At 38.9% G+C, this 27,627-nt stretch overlaps 1 protein-coding gene across 2 annotated transcripts in view; it reads left to right on the top strand.

Moving 5' to 3' along the window:
- The window catches only part of LOC140477325 (septin-7), a 104,917-nt gene extending 83,513 nt beyond the window's left edge, over positions 1 to 21,404 (top strand). The window contains exons 8-13 of one of the 2 annotated variants that reach the window (XM_072571000.1): positions 1,452 to 1,503; positions 12,466 to 12,591; positions 14,666 to 14,686; positions 16,434 to 16,569; positions 17,042 to 17,187; positions 20,293 to 21,404. In XM_072571000.1, coding sequence (XP_072427101.1) covers positions 1,452 to 1,503; positions 12,466 to 12,591; positions 14,666 to 14,686; positions 16,434 to 16,569; positions 17,042 to 17,187; positions 20,293 to 20,332 — 521 coding nt within the window. In that variant the 3' untranslated portion in view covers positions 20,333 to 21,404. The remainder of the gene's footprint in view (positions 1 to 1,451; positions 1,504 to 12,465; positions 12,592 to 14,665; positions 14,687 to 16,433; positions 16,570 to 17,041; positions 17,188 to 20,292) is intronic. The other variant, XM_072571001.1, reaches the window with a different exon arrangement.
- Positions 21,405 to 27,627: the final 6,223 nt, after the last annotated feature.

Raw genomic sequence — 27,627 nt, 5'->3', positions numbered from 1 at the left:
TACAGGAAGGATGTTGTGAAACTTGAAGGGGTTCAGAAAGGATTTACAAGGATGTTGCCAGGGTTGGAGGACTTGAGCTATAGGCAGAGGCTGAATGGGCTGGGGCTGTTTTCCCTGGAGCGTCGGAGGCTGAGGGGTGACCCTATAGAGGTTTATAAATTCATGAGGGGTATGGATTGGGTAAATAAACAGATAAGGTTTTTTTCCTGGGGTGGGAGAGCCCAGAACTAGAGGGCATAGGTTTAGGGTGAGAGGGGAAAATTTAAGAGACCTAAGGGGCAACTTTTTCAAACAGAGGGTGGTGCGTGTCTTATGAGCTGCCAAAGGAAATGGTGGAGGCTGGTATAATTACAATATTTAAAAGGCACCTAAATGGGTATATGAATAGGAAGGGTTTAGAGGGATACAGGCCAAGTGCTCGCCAATGGGATTAGATTAGTTTAGGATATCTGGGCGGCGTGGACGAGGTGGACTGAAGGGTCTGTTTTTGTGTTGTACATCTCTATGACTCTGACAGGAGATGAGAAGTTGAAAATTGCTGGTTCTAGAAATTAAGCACCATTCCTCTGACCTGTTGAATCCAGTTTCCTTTCTTAACCAATTCTTGCTGTCTGAAAAAAGTTGAACAGGTGAGACAACAAATGCGCAGTTGTTTTCAAGGAGATGATCACATTTGTAGTTCAGATTGAGTCATCTCATGTGAAAGTTTTTTAAACTTCATGTATCCATTATGGGAGTCATTGTATTTCGTTAAATTGCTGACCTTGTGATCTCTAGCTTTGCTGCTTATCCTCTTACTTTGGTGAAATATTTCCTGGGCCCTTTTTAGTAACCTGCACTGATTGACAAGTTATGGGTATAATATTGGGTATGATAGCTACATCTGTATAAGCCCAGGTAAGTGAAAGTATTTTGTTCAATAAAAAGTAATTTGAAGTTATTTACAGTTTAAAATCCATGCTGATTTGTTGAAAATGTATTTGAATTATTTGGTTATTTTGTTTTTGAATTCATTCTTCACTCTTATTAAATATGTAACACTGAACTGCAGACAACCAGTTTACGACGATAGTACGGCCTTGAAGTATTTGTACTGAATTTTAATGCATCTTAAATTTGATCAGCTGTATCAGTGGCTGTTTTAACATGAGCTGAATTTCGAAATGGCTGTCCTTTCTGACAACCTGCTACCACTGAATTAAGTGACAATGAAAATTGCGGTATTGTGGGAAGATCTGTGTCATATTAAAGAATACATTCAGGCCTGGGAATCCTTTTTTTTTTCGTTTGCTCACTAATAAGAGTCGCATTAATGCGATGTGGTGCACTACATTGATAAACATTTGCAATATCTTTGCATGTGGCAGCTTTATTCTAAATCATTAAGTACACCTAATTATATGTGTACAGTATAAAAATCACTAATGCAATAAATTTTCCCTTTTTTACAGTTGAAAATAGTGAGCACTGTGACTTCACAATCTTACGAAACATGCTGATCAGGTAAGGCAGGCACGTTTGACTGATCCAGCAATTAGTATCGGATTTGTTACTTCAGACTGGTGTGACTTATTCAGCTCGGCCTTATTTTTGCCACATAGAAAAAGTGAAAATAAATTTTTTGAATCAGTAGTGTTTGAAATTTGCCTCTGAAGTATCAACCAATATTAGAAGCGCAAGATGTTCAACCAGATTTACATCAACATTTCTAAATGCATGTCAGTATAGTCCCTGTTTATTCCAAGCAAATCGACCCTTGTATGTTTTTGCTCTTGCACTGCTGCAGTGCATTGTTTTAGGTGTCATGAATTCTCTGAGATGATCAAATCAACTTGACTTGGTAGCAGTGTTGTAACTTTGTTTCAACATCTGCAAATGTAATAAATCACGTCTGCAAACGTAATAAAAAGGGATTTTTAACTTGTTGCAATTCAGCGATATTTACAATAACAGCAAATTTATTTTTCTTCAAATAAAGCGCAAGGTTTTTTTAAACTTGTTGTTCACTGAGTGAAATGGAAATCAAACTGTTTTGCAAATTATACTGCTCTCATTTTGTTGAAGTGTAGAAATTAAGAGGACTGGAAAAGATGATTCTGCCAACCCAAGAGTTCAAATGCATGTTTGTTGGCCTGTATCCTCTATTTGATTTTCTTGCCAAATGAATGTGCCAGGCATGAAATTACTGTGCTGTCCATTCCATACATTCCTTATTTAACCTTTGAACATCTGACCTCACCACTCAGCTGCTCCCAGGATCCATCCCAGGCCTCGTTTTCATACCACGACCAGAGTAAGCTATTTTTTAGGGTCGATTCTGTCCACTTTTTTTTTCTTAAGGTTTTTAAAATATTTGAACATTCATTTGTTATCTATCTTTTGCTCTTTGTGAGCAAGCTCTGTTAACTTAGTCTGTGGTATATTGGGCATCTGACATCGGGTAACCAGTGGGTAGCTCTTTGCATCTGCAGTAACAGGATGTCCTTCCTGGAGTATTAGTGAGAAATACACATGATGCTCCCCAGAGCCACTGAGCTCCAAGTTGTCCTGTTATCATGTACTTTGAACTACCATGCTAAGTTGATTGGTTCCACAAGTTCACAATTCACAAATCCTTTACTACATCCTTGTAGACTAGCACATAATTTATAGTTTCAATGTTATTGGTTCCCAGTCTCATTTATTGTTCCACAGAGCCATTAAAGTTTGCAGCATTGAAAATAGAAAATGCTGAAAATATTCAGACCTGTCAGCATCTATGGAGAGAGAAACAGAATTAATATTTCAGTTTTTAATGACTTTTCAAGAAAGCTGGAAAACTGAGTTTTAACAAGTTTTAAGGAAGCTCGGGTGTTGGAAAAATGTGGAGAAAGGAACGAAAGGGAGGGTCTGTGAACTAACTGACAACATGGAAGTGGTGTAAGGCAAAAGATGGTGAGACAAGGAATCAGAAGATGGGAACCAGAGAAGGTGGAAATCAGAATAGCATGATCAACATCAACAGCTGCTGCCCCCAAAAAAATCAGTTTTCTGAAAATTTATTGAACTCTTTGTAAAATGTAAAAGGGCTGTGAAATACCAATTTGAAATGAGATGTTGCTCTTCAAATCAGCGTTCAACTCCAGAACATTACAGTTGCAATTTTTAAAAGACATTTGGATAGATACATGAATAGGCAAGATTCAGAGGGATATGGACTAAAAGCAAGGAAATGGAAGAACTTTAATTTGGGAAACTTCATCGGCATAACCGTAAGGGTCTGTCTCACTCTGTACGATTATGCCTGTACTTGAGAATGGAACATAGTTAACATGGCAGGTTATTGAGAGCAATGGATTAGGTTCGAGTTGAATGGAGGGCAAAGGGCAATTAACAAATCTATACATGTTCACTCAGTATGGAGAAAATTATATTTTCAGCACTGAGTATAGTATATGATACTTGGAACATGCACAAGTAAATCACCTTTAACAGAGTATTTGGGACCTGGGATAATAGGCTTAGTTTCTCAACCTATTGCTGCAATATCTTGAGTTTGCCCTTTTGTACTTTCCTTAACGACTTCACCACGGTATTTGTATAAAACCTATTACAGGTACTTCCTGTTTCCAGTGCTGATGAGGTCATCAACCTTTGATATTAATCCTGTTTCTCTCACTGTAGGTGGTAGTTTCAGTATTTCACATTTCCAGCACCTATGGTGTTTTGCTTATTTTGAAACATAAGAGAATACCATTGAGGTCATGCCATTTCTTTGCCAGGCTAATCCAACTGCCCCTGACCACCTGAGCGTTTTCTATTTCTCCTTCAAAAACCTAGTACGGTCTTTACTTTGAAGCAGCATTGGTCACTGGTCCACCCAATTCCTGTGGTAATGCATTCAGTGCTCCCAACAACCATTGACTCCCAAATTAGGAGAAATGGGTGCTTCTTTAGTTATTAAAACTACTGTTCAAAAAACACATTGCACTTCAGAGGTTTTAGTTTCTCAAAGCAGCTTTCCAGTTCCTCAGCATGCTCATCATTGTTGAAAACCTGTCTCCCACCTGATTGTTGCTTGAAAATCTTGGTTGTTTTATCTCTGAACTTCTAAATTTTTGACAACTTAAAAACAATTGTATTGCTGGCAAATGGCAACTCAGTACTCATTTTCTGCTATTCTGCTCTCCACAATCAGTGATTTTCTTTAGTGTTTGATGGGTAGTGGGTGTCATTGGCATGTATATCTATTCTTAATTGCTACAAATAAGTTTCTTACTAGGCCAATTCAGAGGCATTTAATCACACTGCTGAGAGTCTGGAGCCTAGGTTGCCCATACTAGTAAGAATGGCAGATTTTCTTCACTAAAAAACATTAGTGAATCAGATGAGATTTTATGAAAATGGCAGTTTTGTTTACACCATTGATGAAACAGTTTGAGTGCCCTAAATTTACATTAGACCAAATGCTATGCTGAGATTTGAATCCCTAGGCCATTATGCTGAACCTCTGGATTATTAGTCCAGTAACACTAGGTAGCATGGTGGCTCAGTGGTTAGCACTGCTGCCCCACAGCACCAGGGATCCAGGTTCAATTTCAGCCTTGGGTGATTGTCTGTGTGGAGTTTGCACATTCTCCCTGTGCCAGTGTGGGTTTTCTTTGGGTGGTACGGTTTCCTCCCACAGTCCATCGTTATGCAGATGTGGTGGATCGGCCATGCTAAATTGTCCATAGTGTCCAGGGCTGTGCAGGCTCGGTGGTACACCATTGGAAATGCAGGATTATGGGAATGGCGGGGGGGGGGGGGGTGCTTGGAATGTCTTTGGAGGCTCTGTGTAATGGGTCGAATGACCTGCTTCCACACTGTGTGGATTCTGATTGTCACTGTACCCCTATCCTTTGAGCATATAAATAATAATCTATCTAAGTACCTGTTGTAACCAATCCTTGCGTTTCTCCCAAAATCTCCTTAAAGTTACCCCTTTGACCATGTGTTGGTACTCACGTGTTCTATATCGCCATGGTTTCTTGTTAAGTTGGTTTCGTAACACTTATTAGACCCATGGAACATTTTACTTTGTAAAAGGTGCTATGTTAATAATACTTGTTGCTGGACAGAATCGCCTGTTATTTTTAGTCACACATAGCTACCAGAGTTCTAACATCCTTGGCCCACTTACCCTGATGTGTTCATACTGAGGTGTTTCTCACGAGTCTCCAGAATTTTCTCCATGATGATATGTTGGACTCCTATCATTTGTCATTTTCAGGCCAGTCCTGTAAACATCTCACGAAAATACAGCATTCCATTCTCTGTCCTTGTTCTGACAGTTACTTCAACATCTTTCAACAGCCAGTTTCATTGGCAGCTTTTTCTGTGTTATCCATTCAGTCTTTATTATCCATGCATTCAACACAGCTTACATCACACCTTGTTCGCAATTGCCATGCCCTTCAAATTCTGTCCTTGTTCCTTTTTCCTCAGGGGCAACATCACAAAATCCTGTAATTAACAGTACAAAAATGTTTTACATTTCTTTTCCTGACTGCCTGTCATTATATTTGAGTTTAAGATAGCAAGGCTCAAAGGGTAATGACTATTTATCAGTTCTAACTAAAAACTATTAGGGATGACTTCCCTGTAAAATGCTCCAACGTTCTGATGGCATGTTGCTGCTATAATATTCCGACATGTTAGATTGTACTTTCATTCTGGAACCCTGCCATTGTATACTGAATTAATTCCATTTGCACTTGAAGTGTCAGTTTTGCAAATATGATTAAAGATAATATTCAGATTTAACCATCTCATGAAAGCATCATGCTTGAAGTACATCTCATTATAACATTGCATAGCTTTCCATACATTACTGAATTTCAACAAGAACACTGACTACCCCTTATGGCCTCAAGAATGTCAATTGCTGTACTATTATCAGTTGACATTAGTAACTCAACCCCACTGGTGAAATGTCATTAAACAAATTTGACAAGTCCAGTCAAACACTATAACATGCTGTGGTGATCTAATATGATCAGTGCCACCCATTGGGAGTAGTTCAGTAGCAACCTATGCAATTTCATGCACCTGTTGAGAACTTTGACATTTGGCAGCCATGCATACAGTTTAGTGTCTGTAAACTAATGTTCATTGTGGTCTTGGAAATCCAAGTCATTTTATACTTCACTCTGTCTTGACAAAATGCAATATCACCACTATCTCGTTTGCAAATTTTGATGTCACAAGCAAATTTTGTTGGGTCTTGTTCACATATTTTCCAGTACCTTTTTCCTATCTAACACTGAGATCCTTTTGATTTCAGATGGTAAGAGCAATAGGATTTCCTCCTACCTAACTGGAAGCTATCAGTCTTCCCTATGCTATCCTGCATGTGGCATATTCCCAATTAAGTGGCCAACTGGTGAAGCTTTTGAGCAGGATCTGCTTGGGGATTAAATGCGGCTTCATCCATATTCCAAGAACGAAAAGATAATGCAGTCCCTCAATCACTTTATTGCTCTAACTAGGACTCTAGTGTCCTTACCAAGGAACTATATTCCAAATTTGGTTTCTTACAAAGTTTGTGTTTGATTGTGTCCCATCAGTCCAAATATTTTGTTCAATTCTACTATTTTAACAACTGTGTAAACTCTGTGTGGCGTAATGAAAATTGCAGTCTTTTATTACGCAAACCAAAAATTAAAACAATATTGTCATCAGCATTCTTAAGGGGAAATTCCCCTTTCTTTGAGGTGCACACCTGAACATTTACAAAACAAAGTGTCTTTGGTATCCTTGAGCTTGGCAAGCACCTTCTGCTGTTACATGTGAGCATCCAATTACCCTAAACATGGTATCTTAATGACACACAAGTTTGGAATAGCTTCTTTGAAAGATTGTATGAAAACAATAAGAACAGCTGAAGTATGTAATTTTTTGCAGTTTGTTGTTAGTTACATTAATTCTCAATGTAACAGCTCAATCCCCACCCCGCCCCCGCCCCCGCCATCTACTCACAATGTGTGATCACTGCACAAAGCATAAATTACTGGAAACTGCACCCACCAATGCCAAGATTGCAACTTTATCAAATGTCTGAACAGGTTCAATTTGTTTTCCCTTGCAATTCATGTGGTGACTTCAGCTGATAATCATAATGGAAAGAGGCAGAGTCCCTTGAATAACAGCTTGAAGCTGTGTTGTGTAGGTAAACAAATTGAATTGCAGAAAAACAATGTGAAAACAACAAAAATCCTGGTATCAAATATCATTTAAAGTATTTAAGATAATCAGTTATTTCTATTTGTGGCCTTAAGAGAGCCTTTGTGATTATTTTTGTTCTCTATTTGAATTTCCAGCTTTTTAATGGACTCTCATCTTTGACAAAGCTGGGTGTTTATTGGCAGCTGTTAGTTTTGTGAGATCACTTTGGTCAGCTACATGTTTGCATTCTCTCACCAATAATACGTTTTTTATTTCAGAACTTCAAAAGCTGTCAAGTATGCCACGTATGTCAATACATAAGATACTTGAGTAATGTTAGATCCATTTTGATCTATATTTGAAGAGTGGTTATCAAAACACAAGGGATTTTGGCACTTGTTCTACTTTCTCTTATCCCTGCCCTCCCCCAAAAGAAACCTCCGGTATTCCATAACAGGAAAAATGACTACGTTGCTGGTATTTTATGTAAGTGTTGAAAGAGAAGAGGTGGACCTATTTATGTTGCCAAGATCATATGCAATAGAAAAGTTCTACTCAATTCAAATTGGGGAATTGACATTGTATGGGGCTTTGTTGAGACCACACCTGGAGTATTGTAGAATCATACAGCATGGAAACAGACCCTTTGGTCCAACTTGTCCACGCCAACCAGACATCCCAATCTGACCTAGTCCCAATTGCCAGCATTTGGCCCATATCCCTTTAAACCCTTCCTATTCATATATCCATCTAGATGACGTGTTAATCTTGTAATTTTATTCTTCCCCACCACTTCCTCTGGCAGATTGTACCATATGGGCATCACCCTCTGCATAAAAATGTTAGCTCGCATGTCCTTTTTAAATCTTTCCCCTCTCACTTTAAAGGTATGCCCTCTAGCTTTGGACTCCCCCATCCTTGGAAAAAGACTTCGGCTATTTGCACTATTCACATCCCTCGTGATTTTATAAATCTCTAAGATCACGCTCAGCCTTTGCTCCCGGACAAAAAGCCCCAGCCTATTCAGCCTCTCGCTATAATTCAAACCCTTCAGTTCCAGCTGCATCTTGTGAATCTTTTCTGCATCCTCTCAAGTTTAACAATGTCCTTTCTCTCAAGGGCTACCATATTTGTAAGCAATATTCTAAAAGTGGCCTCACCAATGTCCTGCATAGCTCTAGCATGATGTTCAAACTCCTCTATTCCAAGTTTTGACCAAAGAAGGCAAGTGTGCCAAGCACTACCTTCATCACGCTGTCTCTCTCCAACAGCGCTCTTTAGGAACTGTGTACCTGAATCCCTAGGTCCCTTTATTTGGCAACACTCCCCAAGGCCCTATTTCCTGGAATAGTCCTGTCCTATTGTATACAGTTTTGATCTTGTGAAGGGAGATGCTCTGTTTAGAACTAATTCACTGGAGTTTCATAGAATGAAGGGGGGCTTGTATAGAGGCTTGGAAAATTCTCTCACGACTGGACAGGAAGGATGTTCCTGCTAATGGGAGAGTTCAGAATCAGGAATCATGGTTTAAGGATAAAGGTTAAGCCAGTTAGGACTGAAATATGGTTACATTTCTTCACTCAGAGGTGCATCTATGGAACGCTGTGCAACTGAAAGTTGAAGATAATAAATATTTTCAAATAGGGATATCATGGTTCTTTGGGCTGAAGGAATTGAAGGGTATAGAGAGCAAATGGGAACTGTGTATGCAGTTGGTTGATGATGGTCATAACCATACTGAATGGGGAGCAGGTTCGTTGGGTTTAATAGCTCCTCATTCTATTGTCTATGTTTTCGAGTTTTATTTTTTCAATGTATTTTACTCAATGATGTACTAGGAAAATTAATGATTTTACACACATTTTACTTTCCATTCTAAACTGCACCCCTCCTTTTCTGGTTAAATATGTGAAACTAATTGAAGTGAAGCCTGACTCCATATCTTGTATTGATTTCCCATATACTTTGATAATGCAGTTGTAAAATCTGTGGCAATAGGTTCCTGCATCATTAGTAAATTAAAAGATCAATGAGTCATGACATTATCACTGCAATCATTTTTAAGCATGTGTGATGTGTCTAGTGAAAATCACATGCATTATTAACTAATTATTCTTTACACTGGTGGAGTTGTGTGCAAATGTTGTCTGTTCAATTCTCAATAAGCCAAAGTTGAATCTAGTAGACCAGCTTGATTTCTGTACTTTGCAAATGTTTAATGAGAGTTTCTCCTGCTTTTTTTTATCAGGCTGGGGAAAATGAGCAAAACTAGAAATGGGTGTAAGAAATTTAGTGTCACACTTTTATCATTCAAATTTAAACCAAGATTTTAACCCTACTTTTTAAAAAGCTGATTTGGTTCTAACCAGCTTCAGTATACTGATCTCAATGTGAAGGAACATGTACCATTGTAATAATCAAAAATTGGGGGAAGAAAACCACATTAATTGATGTATCTGCTTTCAATAATTTGCTTTCAGGATGTCTGTGTAATGCAGAATCTTAGATCTTAACTTTTTTTTTGGATTCTTGGAAGGACGGTTCGCAAAGTATTATTCCTTAATCCTTTAACTGATTTTGGTCAGACTTAGGAATGCAGCTTTTCATCTCTTGCATAAATTGAGTTTGGTCTTGAACTCCTTAATTTTTTCCACTGTATGATGAAGCTCGAATAATGGATTTGGAGTAGAAATTAGACTCTTATAGGTTTCGGTTTCTTTTGGTGAAGGGTTTTCTTTTTTAATAAAAATAAACACATTCAGCGAGTCCTTCTACAACAGTGGTTACGTCCAGCATTTGTCCGAAAACAAATAGGTGACTATAGAACCCTGTCTTGTTAATGGAAACATGTTTGTCCTACAGGGTTTTGACAAGTAAGGTAAACTTTCATACCTCCCTGATACTAGGGTTAGGGATGTTTCAGAGCAGCTAAAGGGCACCTGGAGGGTCAGGGCAGACAGCCAGGGTTTGCGGTACATATTATGCAAATAACAAAGAAAATGAAGAATTCTCGGCCAGTTAGTCTGATATTGGTGGGGAAACTGCTGGTGTCCATTATCAAAGATTTCATAGCAGAGAACTTGGGGAAATAGTGGCTATATCAGACAGTCACCATGGATTTACAAAAGGTGCTTGACAAATCTACTGGAATTCTTCAGGGATGTAACCAGTACAGTTGATGAAGTCGATGTGTTTTATTTGCACTTGCAGAAGGATTTTGAGAGAGTCCCACCAGAGATTAATGTTTAAAATTCAAGTGCCTGAGTTGCAGTGTACTGAGATTGATAGGAAAAACGATAAACAGTCAGGGAAGAGTGTGAATGATCGAAAATGATCTAGGCAAGGGGCCTAAATGTAATGTCTCCAAATTTGCAGATTCCACAGAACTCTGGAAGGGTGAGCTGTGAGGAGGATGCAGAGATGGTTCAATGAGACATGGAAAAGCTGAGTGAGTGGGCAAATGCTGAAGAATTTTGATAAATGGGAGGTTGCCCACTTTGGTAGTAAAAAGAGTAAGGCAGACTATTAGCTATTATAAACTGAGAGGAGAATGTGCAGTGAGACCTGGTGCCAGTTGCTCAAAGTAAGTTTACAGGTACAGCAAGCAGTGAAGGAGGCAAATGGTATGTTGGCTTTCCTAATAAGAGGAAGTGCAGGAGCAGGGATGTCTTTCTGCAACGGTATAGGGCCCTGTTGAGCCCACTCCTGGAATATTGTGTGTAGTTTTGATCTTCTGATCTGCAGAAGGGTTTTCCGGCTAAAGAAGTAGTGCAGCCAAGGTTTACCAGAGTGATTCCTGCGATGGCACAACTCAAGACCAAGGCAAATAGGATCAGTTAGGACTAAGTTTTCTCTAGTTTAGAAGAATGAAGCAGCATCTCATAGAAACGTCTACATTTTGGACAGGATGAGACAGGGTAAATGCAGGGTAGATCCGTGGGTCAGAACTAAAAGGTACAAGGTTCGTCATTTTGGACCAGAGGAGGAGAAATTTCTTCACCCAGAGAGTGAAGAGTCCATAGAGTTGCTGAACTGTTTATTTCAAATTCCACATTCACAAATGGGAATTTCGGAACTGGAAAATGAGAATGATCCTGGGTGTAATGTAAAAAGTTTGTATATTTTACTGTGCTCCTTTGGTATAATGGTTTCTTCAATTTAAATTGTTCTGGGTGTGGAAAAATGAGAGCAAGCAAAAGCACCCTTTGTTTGCATTTTGAAAACATTTTATTAGCATCTATTCTTGAGCTTTGAAGCATGACTTATCAAATCTAAGTGCCTCGGGTAAATGTCACCTAGGGAATCTCTATGGATTAGTTTTAACATTAATGTAATTTATTTTGGCAATGTATCAAAAATAGGAGTTTAGAACAAAGTCTCCTTTTTCAAAAGCTGACTTGTTTAGAAAGGAACAGACACTCTATGCTACAGTCTTGTATTCTTTGTTTCATAAGTTTAGAGACTGCAACGCTACTTGTATTCTGCTTCAGTGTTACGAGAAAGAATAGAATGACGAGTGTGCAGGCTTATTTCTATTCTTCTGTGCAAGATCAACTCTGGCAATTGTAGCATAAAGATTTGATTATTGGATGGCTGTCAACCAGTTGGTGCTGCATCTCTGCATACAAAAGGCATGACTGTGTCTGTGAAAGATACTATGAAAAAGCAGATTTGTGCCAGCCCTCTGGAGGTTAGTTACACAGTTATCATCTTGCACCTGATGTGGACCTATCTGAGTTGCAAGCTGTTAGGAGCAACCTATGCTGTTTGTCTTTTTTTTTGAATGCACATTTTGTGTGAACTAGTTTTCATTCAAATGTACTTACATCCTGAAGGGTTGTTGATGTTAAGATATAGTCTTACCTTTTTAATGTGATTTTATGATCACAGGCTGGAGGTTGGTGGAGAGGGCACAGATTGGTGAAGCTCCTGTTGCTACCCAAATTCTCAAGTTTTGGCAGTTTCACCATATTGATTTTTCTCAACATCATTAGTTTTGAAATTCACTCAACCCTGAGATTTATTACAGAAATGGATTTTAAAATGAAATGTAGTTCTTTAGATAAACAGCTTAAATTGAAGCAGACTTGCATTAGGAATCTATTAAAATTGTATTCAGTAATATTTTTGATTAAAGGTTATCAAATGAAGTATTCGGTCACTTGGCCAAATATTATCCGTTACTGTAATGCTGATGATGAAACTTGATTGAAACCGTGTTCAGAGCTATGTGAATTGTCTGCTGACTTGTGTAACCTCTGTTTTTCTCTGTCTCCGCAGAACTCATATGCAAGATCTGAAAGATGTAACAAACAATGTTCACTACGAGAACTACAGGAGCAGAAAGCTGGCTGCAGTCACATATAATGGTGTTGATAACAATAAAAACAAAGGACAGTTGACCAAGTAAGAAAGTACTTTCAATCCTCTTTTACTGTTTTAGGCTTTTACTCAACCCGTCAGTCTCTTTATACCAAGTAAGTGGTGGTCATCAAAACTACTGAAACATTTAAAAATTCTCTATATGCTTCAAGGAAATACTTACTATTTAAACATTATGTTTCAGCCAGCAAGCATCTGAAATCCTTGTACAATCTGCTGTGCTTAAAATGCTTTGCTTTGTTCTACATCCGCAAGAAGCACTTGGCTTCCCAAAAGTTTGTGTTCTGAACTGATGGAGTGGAGTTTTCTGTTCTGTAATAATGAATAACGGTTGTGGGTGCTTTAAAATATTTAACAAATGAAGAATAGGCACCAATCAGTTGAATGTTCATAGGTCTGATCTATCTCTTATGTAAGAAGAGAATTGTCATTATTTGCTTGTACCTATATTGTTTATCTGTGTTTAGTTAAGGTCTGGAGTTGTTTTTCAAAGATGGGATGTGAGATAATATAGAGAGATTTGGAACTCGGATGCATAACTGTTTTGGTCTGCACAGAACCTCAACTCTATATTACTATCCCAAACCAATGACATATTTAACCATTTTCTTCTGTACTTGCCCATGCCATGCAATTGACCACAACCAAGTGAATAGCCAGACAATTTCTAGATCAATGCAGATATAGTGCGGATGGGTTGGAATAAAGCGTCTGTTTCTATGCTGTATGATTCTACACAATCTATATCATTCAATAGTGAATGCATGAGATCAGCTTGAAGTGAAGCTTGATTTGATTTAGAATTATTGAGCCTTTATACTTGGATTTGCTGGCAGGACTGAAAGCAATTGCTTGTTTTGTGGGAAATTAGAGTCAAAGTGTCATAGAAATGTACAGCACGGAAACACACCTTTCGGTCCAACCCGTCCATTTTGACCAGACATCCCAACTCAACTCAGTCTAGTCCTACCTGCCAGCACCTGGCCCATATCCCTCCAAACCCTTCCTGGTGGAAATGAGCACAGTGTTTAGCTATTGTCATTTGACTTTGTTTTTTAAACTTTGACTTTGAAATTTCTTAATCAGCTAATTTCTTTGTGGTTTTAAGACCATGTGCATTTCAACTAATTGTTCTCAGCTATCATTTAAGAATTGTTTTCCCTGGCCCATGTTTTTCACCATGTTCTTTCACATGACTGGTATAAAGGAAATACACATTTTTAAAAACATGGAGTTTGAAGACAGTATTTCTCAAGATACCTGTTATTTCAAAAACTGAAATGGTAAAAGAATATAGAATAATTGAAATTTTCTTCAATTTATTTGCTTTCAAAATCTGAAGACTGCTTTTCAGCTTAAACCTTAAATTGAGTGCACTGTTCAGAAGAAATACTGTCTTTGTAAAGCTGAAATAAGTTGTTCAAACATTAGGACTTTGAGTCAAGAAATTTGGAATGTAAAGTGATTGTGAATAAAGTTGACCTGTGCCAACTTAGTCAGAATACCTGTGCTGTGCAAGGTAATATGTTGCAATTGAATGTCTACTGTGGGCTAAATATGATCAGTAGTATTTCAGAACAAGTAGTGCTGGTTAATAAACCTCAGATTTATTCAGGACAGTGAAGAATAGGCAGTCAGATATTTGTCTTTGTTCTGTTTTATTTCTTGTCCAGCTGATTTAGTTTTGTAAACAATTAATGAGGCTAATAGCTGAAGAGGCATTCATTTTTATTTTTGTCACTGGCTCACCAAATAATGAAACTTGATTTTCACATGATAGCTGAGCATTTTATGTTTTGCAAAGCAAAAACTCACCAAATAATCATATTTTAAATTCTTTAGCCAATTCAGTTAGTTTCAGTTCGGGGTGAAGTCAAAGGTGGACAGTTCAAATTATAGTTGGGTACCTTGCATATCATGGAAATTTCTGAATATTTATAGATTTGTATTGGATGTCACACATTTGAGCCACTGAATGAAATTGCACAATATCCAATTTTTAAATGTTCTATTTCATCTTTATAACTTCTCCATGTAATTTAATGCAAATCTGTATTTTCCTCATCCTAAGTGTCTGTGTATCTGTTTCTCTTTTTAGATTTGACACAGTTGAAGGCATGTAAGTGGTTGTTTAAATTATTTGTAAGAATATCCCAATACATTTTAAGCAAGAACTTGAATTTCAGTTCCATTGGATGCAAAAGTCTTGTCTCGCTGACATCAAGTGGGGATTTCTTTGTTATCGTCACAACGTAGTCTTAATTTTAAAAGCATTGCTTGTTCCAAAAATATATCTTATTGCCAAAAATTGGTGAAGGAAGCAATGAATGATTGAAATGTCTGGATGTAATGCCTAAGATGTAAAAGTTAACTTAAATATTTGTCTTCAAACTGTGTGATTGAATTATGTTAGACAAAAGTTATAAGTTTGATTTTTATAATTCGGCAATGATGTTTTTGGAGCAGTCTTCACAGCACATGTTCTTGCTAATTAAACATTTTTTTTGTAAATGTATGGGTGACTGATAGGAAAGATGAAAATAATTCCATGCATAAATGTTTGTATGTATGATCTTGAACTGCTTTTTGCTTCCCTCTGTTTAGACAGTTAAACCAGTCCTGTTTGGAGTGGAGGCCAGCCAATTGTCTTATTTCTTGTGGTGTAGCAGTACCAGGCACTTATTCTTTTCTCTTTTCACTTTTTGTTCGTTGGAAGTAAGATGTAAATGGTGTTGCGATCATTACGATTGATATTAATGAGTCAGCTTATGATTGCATCCTTCTGATGGCTATCTAGGAGAAATGGAAGCTGGTGACTTTAACTAAAGGATATAGGGTAATGTCGTACCCCAGCAGCGTTCTACAGTAAAGCAGAATAACTTCTTTTGACTGCTGGTACCATCAGTATACTGATCTTGAAACTTATGATTTCTGTCAGGATGACTGGGATATTTTTCTTCAAGGTTCTTCTGACTGGTTTTGCATTTCGTTTTGCCTTTTTTTATTTCCCTAGGTATCGAACACTTGGCTTTGGAAATCCTGTGATTTTATTGATGTTTAGCTTTGCAATCACTTGCATCCGAGTCGACTTTTTGGCATGTTTTTAAAAATTGAGTGCTTCTGAATGTGTGAGAGATCTAAACGTGCAAATATGGAGATGGTTTCATTGGGTGTCTGCAGTACTGGGTGTTCAATGAATGCTTTAGAACACTTGCCTTTCCTTTTTTCTCTCCATCTAATAAAAATATGTGCCAGTCAAGAACTTTGTTGATACTGAAGAGAGTTGAGCTTAGCTGTGCAAGTATTAAATTTCCTGTTGAAATAGGTATTAATTGGACCTTCTCTCTGGATTGTTTTGCCCCAGTTTTGAGATACTTCATTCCATGTCCAATCAATGAGTAGCTTAATCGGTAAAATCAGCTGCATGTACGGTACTTCACTCAAGGGCAAAAACACTCCACTTATTTGTAATGTTTAAAGGAAGTCTTCCTAGATTTATAACAGAAGCTGGAGCTGTTAGCATAAATAACTTGACGAAGCCTATAAGTAAACTAAATTGTCAGTCTCAGCATTCATGTACTTACATAATGTATTCAAAAGGGAAAATGTCCCTCGATCCTTGAGCTTTTCATCTTGATTCAATAGATGTAACGACAGTGATTTCTACAGAGATGTGAAGATGTCATTGTTATTCCATTTCTCTAACTTTTAAATTCAACATTTAGATGATATGGAGATCATTTGATTGCATTGATGTGCTTATGATGAGTTTGGGACACCTCAAACTGAAAACAGTATTTTCAAATCTGATGTGCCTGTATTATACGATGTGGGACTTACTCATGAATCCTTTTTACTGATTGTAGAAGCCCTCTGGCCCAAATGGAAGAAGAACGGAGAGAACATGTGGCAAAGATGAAGAAAATGGAGATGGAAATGGAACAAGTCTTTGAAATGAAAGTCAAGGAGAAGATTCAGAAGTTGAAAGATTCTGAGGCAGAGGTATAGAATAGTTTTAATTTTCTGACATTTGTATTCATGGATTTCAAAATAGACGCTGCTTATGATGTAGCAGTGTGTGATCACTTCACTACATAGAATAATTCTCACATTCTGAAGTATTGATTGGTTAACTAGGCAAATCCCATCAGCCTGCTGGTATAGCAATTAATTGGGGCTCATAGTTGGAAGGGGGAGGGAAACAGCTTTGTTACTCTGCAAATTCCAGCAGCAAGTGTTTGAACTGAGTAGCAAAGTGAACAGCTTCTCAAAACTTCCTTCATCCTTCCCCCTGCAGTGAAATATTGCTGTTTCATCCTCCTCTAAGCAGAGTATGGAATGAGCATTACATTAATGGCTTGACATGGGTGCTGAAGGCAGCAAAGTATTGTAATGAGTATAAGAAATACCAGGGACACCAATTCAGGGACAGTGATTTGAAGACACTTTAACGTAGTTGCTTTGTGTCTTCTAGCTCCAGCGACGCCATGAACAAATGAAGAAGAATTTAGAGGCACAGCACAAAGAACTTGAAGAAAAACGTCGCCAGTTTGAAGATGAGAAGCAGAATTGGGAAGCTCAACAGCGCATTCTGGAGCAGCAAAAACTAGATTCCACTAGGTAGAACCTCCCCTCACCTATCACATGCTTGATTCTGAAAAAAATGCATTGATTCACCAGTTTTGGACTTAAATAATGGTAATGCCAGAGCTTGGAGCCATAGCTATTTATAGCACCTATGGAGGGTATTCAGTACATTGTCTTCTGCCTATTTGTTACAGCAAACCAAAAATAACCCAACTGTCTCATCTTTCCTCATAGGCATCCATTGTTAATTGTTAGATTAAATCTAAGCTGCTAACAATCTCTACATATGAATAAATATCTCCCCTATACTTATTTTAAATTTGTTTCCACATCATTCACTTCAAGATCACACGCTTTCCTGTTTGCTCAAATTCTTCATAATTTAGCTAAAATTCTAACTAATCTAATCCTAGTCATAGTTCCAGTGAAAAAGTTTTCTCCACCTTCAAAACTCTCCCGATCACTGGTTATCTTCTCTCTCACAGTAGTGCTGTCAACATTTTACACTATTGCACAAAATGCACAGGGTGATGGGTGAAGTGGTGTCTCCAAAATGTCCTGGAAAATTCACTCATGGGATAACTAATCAGAGAAAAGTTGCCTCTATAGAAGGAATTGACAGAAATGGTGAGGAGCTGCTTCTGTCATAGGCTGATTCTCTCCCCTGTTTGCTGATGACTTGTAACAAATGCAGGAGAGAAGCAAGCAGCCTGTAATGGGGTCGTGAGCAGTTGGGGCATGTGCCAACCAGGGCGTGTTGTGGGAGAAACTGGGAGCAGGTTTTGGGAATGGGAAGGACGCGGCTGCTAAAGAAATGGAAGGAATGCTGAGAAAGGGAGATACTGCAAGAGGTTTGTGTGTGACTGGGAGGGCAGATGTGGGAGAAAATGAGAGTTCTTCAGAGATAGACTGGGTAGGCAAGAAGACTAAGTGGGTGAGATGGGGCGAAGCAGCAAGACTGAAGTCAGTGGCATGGGTGAGATTGTTGGCTGTAAAGATAAAAGTATATTTTAAATATGGCAACAAAGAACACTCAACAAACTGAGTCAGGAAAACTTAACATCACTGAGGTAAAAATTTGTAAATGGATGTGATATCTCCAGATTCAGGATGTTCAAGGGCTATCATATGAGATAATATTATGGATGCTAATGTCATGAACATTTTGTCAGTTGTTACATTTAAATCAGAAGTGCAGTAAGAATGGTTTATGCCATTGAGAGACAAAAGCTGTGACCTCACTGATCGGGAAGGTGTTTAGGATTATGACTTTTTGTGTGTAGATGTATATTAGTCTTTTTTGGAGGGGAATGGGAAGCTTTTGCTAACTGGCACCTGTGGATTTGTGCCAACTTAAATACTATGTCTAGAAAATTGCTGCTGTGAGTGTTGAGTTTAAATTTAATGGAGGGTTGATAATTATGCAGAATATTGAATTCTTGTCACTTTGCTTGAGTCAGAATACAGTGCTGCGCACATCAACACATTTACCAGTGTGTCATGTTACCATATGACCATCACATTATAGAGTTAGTGCAGGTGAAATGTTTTCTGCCATGATGGTCTCTCTGTTGCTTAAACGGCCTGCCTTTTATCAGCTTCCTAAACTGCGCACAATGTGAAACTGTGACCTAATCATAAATGACAATGCTTGCAGTGTCTGAGAATGGACACTCTTTTCTGGCAAACCTAATTTCACTTCGGTGAAGTCTGAAAATGACTGTGGCTCACTGCTATGAATTTCCGTTTACAATTCTAAGACAATTTCTTCGATAAGATGACATTGGCTTTATTCTTGTACAATTCCCCAATACCTGAACTATTACAAATAGCACAATAACAGGTTGTAGTCCAATAGGTTTGGCAGCATAGATAGAGGTCATTTGACTCATGTGTTAACTACCTGACTAAGGAGCAGTGCTGCAAAAGCTCGTAATTCCAAATAAACCTGTTGGACTATACCTGGTGTTGTGATTTTTAACTTTATCCATCCCAGTCCAACATTGGCACTTAGACATCATATTACAAATACAATTTGAGTGGCAATTCCTAACTTTGTTCAGCAAAGTACAACCTCCTGGAACAAAAGCAGATTACCAGTGGAATCATTGACTTTTATACAGCTGACTCTAAAATCTGCTGCCCAGTAATGAGCCAAGGTGCAGTAAAGTACTTTTCTGCAATTGTTCCCTCTTTTGTACTTAAGACAGCAGCAGGTAATGTGGGTTATGTTGGGTATTTGGTAGCTTGTCAAGTTACTGATGTTTTTGTGGGCTTAGAATATTAGATGCCTTTGACCATGAATGAAAGAAGGATAGACATTTATTTATGTTGTATCTTTTAGTTACCTCAAGATATCCCAAAGAGCATTACTGCCAATGAAGTATGCATAAAGGTGTAGTTATTGTGATATTGTTGAAAACACATCACAGCTAATTTGTACACGATAAGATTCCACAGATAATATTTGATGAATCAGTCTGTTTCAGTGAGATTCAAAATGAGGACTAAATATTGTCCAGGATATTGTAGAGAACATGTCAGTTCTTTTAAACAGTGTGAGACAATGCTTTAGATCCTCTATGTGCATGTGAGCCTTGGTGTAGCACTCCCTCAGAACTAGCCTCGACCATCAACCTGACTCCTGGAGTTCAAGGCCCTGTAGTGGACCTGAACCCATGACATGCTGACTCTGTGGCAAGAGTGTTACTTGTGTGACTCCCTCATAATGGTAGTCTGATCCCCACAGTGCCCCTGATTTCTGACGATAGTTGCTGGTTAATAGCCTGATCCCCACCAACGTCCTGAGGTATTGAACTAGATATTTTCTAATTAACCTATATAGAGATACATCTCGCACCTCTGGGGCAGGTGGAATTGAACCTGGTCCTCCTGGCTCAGAGATGGGGACACTATCATTACACCATAGGAGCCTTCAAGATAATGAATTATTGCTATGCCTTTAAGCTATTCTAGCTGAGACCAACTAACTAATCAATGATCAAGCAAATGTGTTTAGCATGTTCCAACTGAGGATTAAACAGGACTTAAAATGTGTACTTTCTAAAAAAGTTCTACTGGTTCTACTTTTAGCAACTTAGCACTACTGATGTGTGTGTATTTTGTTTTATTTCAAAGGACCTTGGAAAAGAACAAGAAAAAAGGGAAGATCTTTTAAAATATTTGAAGACCACCAAATTACTTGCCAATTTGTCGGCCCTGGACATAATTTTTTTTTTCTTTATTTTGAAAGGATCCAACTTTGCACCTATTATACCTATAATGTTAATGTATTAGCATGTGAAATGGCCAACCTAATACAATGTTTGTACATTAATTTCTATTTGTAGTCTCTAGAATAGGAAGCTAGAAAAGTATTGAGTTACCTAGGGTAATGCATGTAGAGACACAACATCTGAATTTTTTTAAACAAAAATCTGATGCCTCCCTTTTTATGCAGATAAATGTGTTACTGTCATGCAATCATGTTCTGGTGGTTGATTTGTTTACAGAATATTGACTGTTCTTCCATAGATGTGGGAACTTTGAACGATGTTTATAAGTGGCAGTGCTATAATTTGTTGCAGCTTTCCTCTGCTTCAGAAATAACACAAAAACCTCATATGGTGCAGCTATAGCATTGTCTTGTCTAAACAGATTTTGGTTCTGGGCAACACCAGTTTCTTTTCCACCTTTTCAGTGTTCTCCTGTCCCCACAATGTACAGAAATGTTATAGGGCTTGTGTGGAAACTCAGCCACTTACATAATGTATTGTCTTAGATTTTTGCTGTTTCCAGTGAATAATTAACGTTCTCTAGCGACTCATTTACCTTTTTTGGAACTGCTTCACTTATTATAACAATTAATTTAGATACTTCATATATTGCCCAACTGAAAAATTTAAAAAAAGCATAGCTTTTGTATGTTAGAAAATAATGGGGTGGGAGGTGGGGGTGGTTGTGGGAGGGAGGGAGGGAATTCAACAAATGCTTTCTCTTGCATTTTATTGTAACTGACTTAAAGAACTTCATTACATGTAAGCTCTGGAGCCATTAATGCACCATTCTCCAGCTAAATGCAATCAAGCTTGTATCTCCTTACTAAATGGAATTCATGGTCTCCGAAGGCAGGGCGGTTGGGAGAGGGTGGGAGGGACAAAGTCACATTTAGCTGTATACATGTTACCCATCTCTGTATTTTTGTTTGTATTGTACAGAGTCATATAATAAAGCCATGTTGTAATGACAAATGCTTTTTGCAGCAATTTCATAATCTATTGGCAATATTTGGTTGCTGCCATGTTCATCGAAGTCTAATGTGTGTTTTGAGTTGAGCTGAAGATCCTATTTCAGTATTACTAAGGGAGTGTCAGGCTAGATTCAGTGCCTGTGCCTGAAGTGGAAGTTGAAATCTCAAGGTTCTGCCACCAGTGTCGCTCACTAGAAAAATCTTCCTTCATATTACTTTGATTTGTATCCTACACACATTAAACTACTAACCATCGACCACCTCTTCCTGACCTATGACAGCCCATAATTGAAATAGTTTCCATTCCTTAGATACTGTCCAACTCTGTTTCAAAATTGCTGTCATCAACAACTTGCTCAAAACTACCACTGATCCAACTGGATATCTCCTTATCAACTTGTTTAGTATATTGTCTCTCATTCCTTATCCATCTTTGTGTCTGCCAGTTTGAATCTGTCTGATAAGATTTCTACCTCTGTCACAATACTGATGCAGCTGAGTCTGTGCAATATAATTCCTTCTCATTTCTCCCTGACTTGCTTGCTGCTGTGGCAATTCATCACAACATTCCTTTTGTCTTTGCTTAGTTTCACTCTTAACTATCTGGAGTCAAACATACTTCGTTGATGATTTCTCTTCCCACTCCTGCACCATTCTGGAGTTCCTTAAGGTTCATTGCTTGGATTCTTTTTATCTGCATGCTGCCTCTTACCAGAATAATTTGAAAACAGGGGTTCTGTTTCACATGCGTAATGATGACTTCCTTCACCTACTTAACTGTCCCAACCCCATCCACAACCACTCTCAGACTGCTTCTTTGAAATGTACTCATGGAAGAGCTTAAAGATAAATCTCACTATTAAAACAAATACATGCAATAAAGTTTGCATATCGGGACTTGAAGTAAGCTCCAATAAGAGCACCATTCTTTCTTAGTGTTACGAAATCAGTTATACTTAGAGTCATAGAGATGTACAGCATGGAAACAGACCCCTTGGTCCAACCCGTCCATGTCGACCAGATCCCAACCCAATCTAGTCCCAACTGCCAACACCTGGTCCATATCCCTCCATACCCTTCCTATTCATATACCCGTCCAAATGCCTCTTAAATGTTGCAATTGTACCAGCCTCCACCACTTCCTCTGGCAGCTCATTCCATACCCATACCACCCTCTGTGAAATCGTTGCCCCTTAGGTCTCTTTTTATATCTTTTCCCTCTCACCCTAAACCTATGCCCTCTAGTTCTGGACTCCCTGACCCTAGGGAAAAGACTTTCCCTATTTACCCTATCCATGCCCCTCATAATTTTGTAAATCTCTGTAAGGTCACACCCAACCCCCAGCCTGTTTAGCCTCCCCCCTATAGCTCAAATCTTCCGACCCTGGCAACATCCTTCTAAATCCTTTCTGAGCCCTTTCAAGTTTCACAACATCTTTCCGATAGGAAGGAGACCAGAATTGCACACAATATTCCAACAGTGTTCTAACCAATGTCTTGTACAGCTGGAACATGACCTCCCAACTCCTGTACTCCATACTCTGACCAGTAAAAGAAAGCGTACTAAACTCCTTCACTATCCTATCTACCTGTGACTCCACTTTCAAGGAGCTATGAACCTGCACTCCAAGTCTCTTTGTTCAGCAACACTGCCTAGGACCTTACCATTAAGTATATAAACCCTGCTAAGATTTGCTTTCCCAAAATGTAGCACACCTCATTTATCTGAAATAAACTCAATCTGCCACTTCTCAGCCCATTGGCCCATCTGGTCAAGATCCTGTTGTAATCTGAGGTAACCCTCTTCGCTATCCACGACACTTCCAATTTTGGTGTCATCTGCAAACTTACTAACTGTACCTCTTATGCTCGCATCCAAATCATTTATGTAAATGACAAAAAGTAGAGGACCCAGCACCAATCCTTGTGGCACTCCACTGGTCACAGGCCTCCAGTCTGAAAAACAACCCTCCACCACCACCCTCTGTCTTCTACCTTTGAGCCAGTTCTGTATCCAAATGACTAGTTCTCCCTGTATTCCGTGAGATCTAACATTGCCAATCAGTCTCCCATGGGGAATCTTGTCTAACGCCTTACTGAAGTCCATATAGATCACATCCACAGCTCTGCCCTCATCAATCCTCTTTGTTACTACTTCAAAAAACTCAATCCAGTTTGTGAGACATGATTTCCCACGCACAAAGCCATGTTGATTATCCCTAATCAGTCCTTGCCTTTCCAAATACATGTACATCCTGTCCTTCAGGATTCCCTCCAACATCATTCCCACCACTGAGGTCAGGCTCACTGGTCTATAGTTCCCTGGTTGTCCTTACCACCCTTCTTAAACAGTGGCACCACGTTAGCCAACCTCCAGTCTTCTGGCACCTCAACTGTGACTATCAATGATACAAATGTCTCAGCAAGAGGCCCAGCAATCACTTCTCTAGCTTCCCACAGAATTCTAGGTTAATACAGCTGTGAATTCTAGGTTAATAGGTCCTGGGGATTTATCCACTTTTAACCGTTTCAAGACATCCAGCACTTCCTCCTCTGTAATCTGGACATTTTGCAAGATGTCACCATCTATTTTCCTACAGTCTATATCTTCCATATCATTTTCCATAGTAAATACTGATGCAAAATACTCATTTAGTATCTTCCCCCATTTTCTGCAGTTCCACACAAAGGCCGCCTTGCTGATCTTTTGAGGAGCAGTATTCTCTCCCTAGTTACCCTTTTGTCCTTCATATATTTGTAAAAGCCCTTTGGATTCTCCTTTACTCTATTTGCCAAAGCTATCTCATGTTCCCTTTTTGCCCTCCTGATTTCCCTCTTCAGTATACTCCTACATCCTTATACTCTTCTGAGGATTCACTCAGTCTATCCTGTCTGTACCTGACATGTGCTTCCTTTTTCTTAACCAACCCCTCAATTTCTTTAGTCATCCAGCATTCCCTATACCTACCAGCCTTTCCTTTCGCCCTGACAGGAATATACTTTTTCTGGATTTTCGTTCTCATTTATGAAGGCTTCCCATTTTCTAGCCATCCTTTTACCTGCGAACATCTGCACCCAATCAGCTTTTGAAAGTTCTTGCCTAATACTGTCAAAATTGGCCTTTCTCCAATTTAGAACTTCAACTTTTAGATCTGGTCTATTCTTTTCCATCACTCTTTTAAATCTAATAAATTATGGTCGCTGGCCACAAAGTGCTCCCCCACTGACACCTCAGTCACTTGCCCTGCCTTATTTCCCAAGAGTAGGTCAAGTTTTGCATCTTCTCCAGTAGGTACATGCACAAACTGAATCAAAAAATTGTCTTGTACGCACTTAAGAAATTCCTCTCCATCTAAACCCTTAACACTATGGCAGTCCCAGTCTATGGAAAGTTAAAATCCCCTCCCATAACCACCCAATTATTCTTACAGATTGCTGAGATCTCCTAACAAGTTTGTTTCTCAATCTCCCCCTGACTATTAGGGGGTCTATAATACAATCCCAATAAAGTGATCGTCCCTTTCTTATTTCTTAGTTCCACCCAAATAACCTCCATGGATGTATTTCCAGGAATATCCCCTCTCAGCACAGCTGTAATGCTATCCCTTATCAAAAATGCCTCTTCCCCCTCCTCTCTTGCCTCCCTTTCTTTCCTTCCTGTAGCATTGTATCCTGGAACATAAGCTTGTCAGTCCTGCCCATCCCTGAGCCATGTTTCTGTACTTGCTATGATATCGCAGTCCCATGTTCCTAACCATGGCCTGAGTTCATCTGCCTTCCTTGTTCGACCCCTTGCATTGAAATAAATGCAGTCCTACCATGACCCTGCCTGCCCTGACTGTTTGACTCACTTCTGTTCTCAACTGTACCAGTCTCAGATTGATCTTTCCTCACTATCTCCCTGGGTCCCACCTCCCACCTTACTAGTCTAAATCGCCCTGAGCAGCCCTAGCAAATTTCCCTGCCAGTATATTAGTCCCCTTCCAATTTAGGTGCAATCTGTCCGTCCTTGTACAGGTCACTTCTACCCCAAAAGAGATTCCAATGATTCAAAAATGTGAATCCTTCTCCCATACACCAGCTCCTCAGCCATGCATTCATCTGCTCTATCCTCCTATTCCTGCCCTCTCTAGCTCATAGCACTAGGAGTAATCCAGATGTTACTACCCTTGAGGACCTCCTTTTTAAATTTCTGCCTAACTCTCTGTAATCTACCTTCGGAGTCTCAACTTTTTCCCTTCCTATGTCATTGGTTCCAATGTGGACAATGACCTCTTGCTGGTCCCTCTCCCCCGTGAGAACATTCTGTGCCCTCTCTGCGATATCCTTGATTCTGGCACCAGGGAAGCAACGCACCATTCTGGTCTTTTGCTGCTGTCCACAGCATCTATACCTCAGACTACAGAATCCCCTAACACAATTGATCTCTTGGAACCCAACGTACCCCTCGTTGCATTAGAGCAAGTCTCAATACCAGAAACTTGGCTGTTCTTGCTATGTTCCCCTGAGAATCCATCACCCCCTACATTTTCCAAAACAGCAAACCTGTTTTAAATGGGTATATCCACAAGACTCCTGCACTAGGTGCCTACCTCTCTTCCCTTCCTGGAGTTAACCCATGTATGTAACTATCTGAGACTGCCCCGCCCCTTCCTATAACTGCCATCCATCACATAGTGTTGCTGTTGCAAATTCTTCATTGCTTGTAACTGTCTCTCCAACCGATCCATTCAATCTAATAAGATTCACGTCCAACAGCATTTATGGCAGGTATAATCCGCAGTAATCCTTAAACTCTCTTTAAACTCCCACATCTGACAAAAAATACACATCCCTGTACTAAAGGCCATTTTTGCTCCTTCACAATCTACAGACCCAGAAAATAACACCGTCTTATTCCTCTACAAAACACTGCCCCAGTTTAAATGAATAGTTATGGCTTATATTTTAAGTTTAATCAAGAGACATACCTCCGAAAACATATAATCAAGAAAGAACCCACTGTACTCACTACTGCAGCCTTTCTGTTGGACAGACTTAAAACAACAATTAACTTATCTGATTCTGTGCTGTGAACTTCACCCAAACAAGTTCCTCCAAGATTAGTTGTGAAAATCAATGTTTGTTAATTTTCCCAGACGCACTCCGATGTCCAGCGATACATGAATTCAAAGTAGTAAATGCAGTAACTGTGCAAGGTTCTCTTCTTTCCCCCCCCTCTCTTTTGTTTGTTCTTCTCCCTTTTAAAACTGTGGTTGTTTTGACTTTTTTCTTTCCAAAGTTCCAAAACAATGCGACAGCACATGAAACAATAATTGCTGCTCCTGGAATTCGAGGAAATCACCTCCAGCACCTAAAATACCTCACAACAGGAGCAGTTGTTATTACAGCCAGAAATTTTTCCCATCCTCCATCTTGCATTACCCAGAATCTCTTACGAATCTCTGATCTCTCTCTTTTTGCACACCCCCCCAAAAAACCCCAAAATTCCTTAATTTAGTTGCCCTTGTGCTAAGTCAATGTGTGTTGCCATTCTGGAATTTACTAATTTCTTTTTAATCTTCTGACTTATCTGCACTGTATAAAATGTCGTGGAGATCCTTCATTAGCTTTGGCTGTGACCCTCCAATTTCTTCACCGACCTTGTGAGACTGGATTCCACGGCTCCAGTGGAGACCACTCTTTGACTTTGCAGCCAAACTCATTACTTCCAGAAGTTTAATTACCTTTAGGGAGAATTACTGTGGTGTTCTTTATTTAGCAATACAAATATTTGTCATTTTTTTCATACTGAATACCAGTCAGAGGCTACATCATGGTTAAAGATCTGACATTTCATTTGTAGGCATAGCCTTATCTCTCAAATTCTTCAAAGCAACTATAAGCTGTGCAAGATTCAAGAGTTTTTTCCAGGCATTAACTAGTCTCACCTGATTTATACACTAATGAATTTACAAAGATAACTCAAATTAATCTCCCCAAGTTCCATGACAGTGTGAAACATGCTACCTGTTCCTGGGTTGAAATGCAAATAGCAACCTTGAATTCCAAAAGTTTACCTGGTACTGAGAAACCACATCGTGCACATCTCTGTTACTGGAATAACTACAGATTGCATTTCTCCAGATATTTAGCCAAATCAGACAACCCATTTGCTCTTTTTACTCTGACTTTTATTCAGTTAATATATGTTACCTTTTGATTTGTAATTTTTTTAAATGTCT

The sequence above is a fragment of the Chiloscyllium punctatum genome, chromosome 5, assembly GCF_047496795.1.
Source record: "Chiloscyllium punctatum isolate Juve2018m chromosome 5, sChiPun1.3, whole genome shotgun sequence".
Taxonomy (NCBI): domain Eukaryota; kingdom Metazoa; phylum Chordata; class Chondrichthyes; order Orectolobiformes; family Hemiscylliidae; genus Chiloscyllium; species Chiloscyllium punctatum.
The sequence above is the reverse complement of the archived record's forward strand: the minus strand, read 5'-3'. Positions and strand labels throughout refer to the sequence as shown.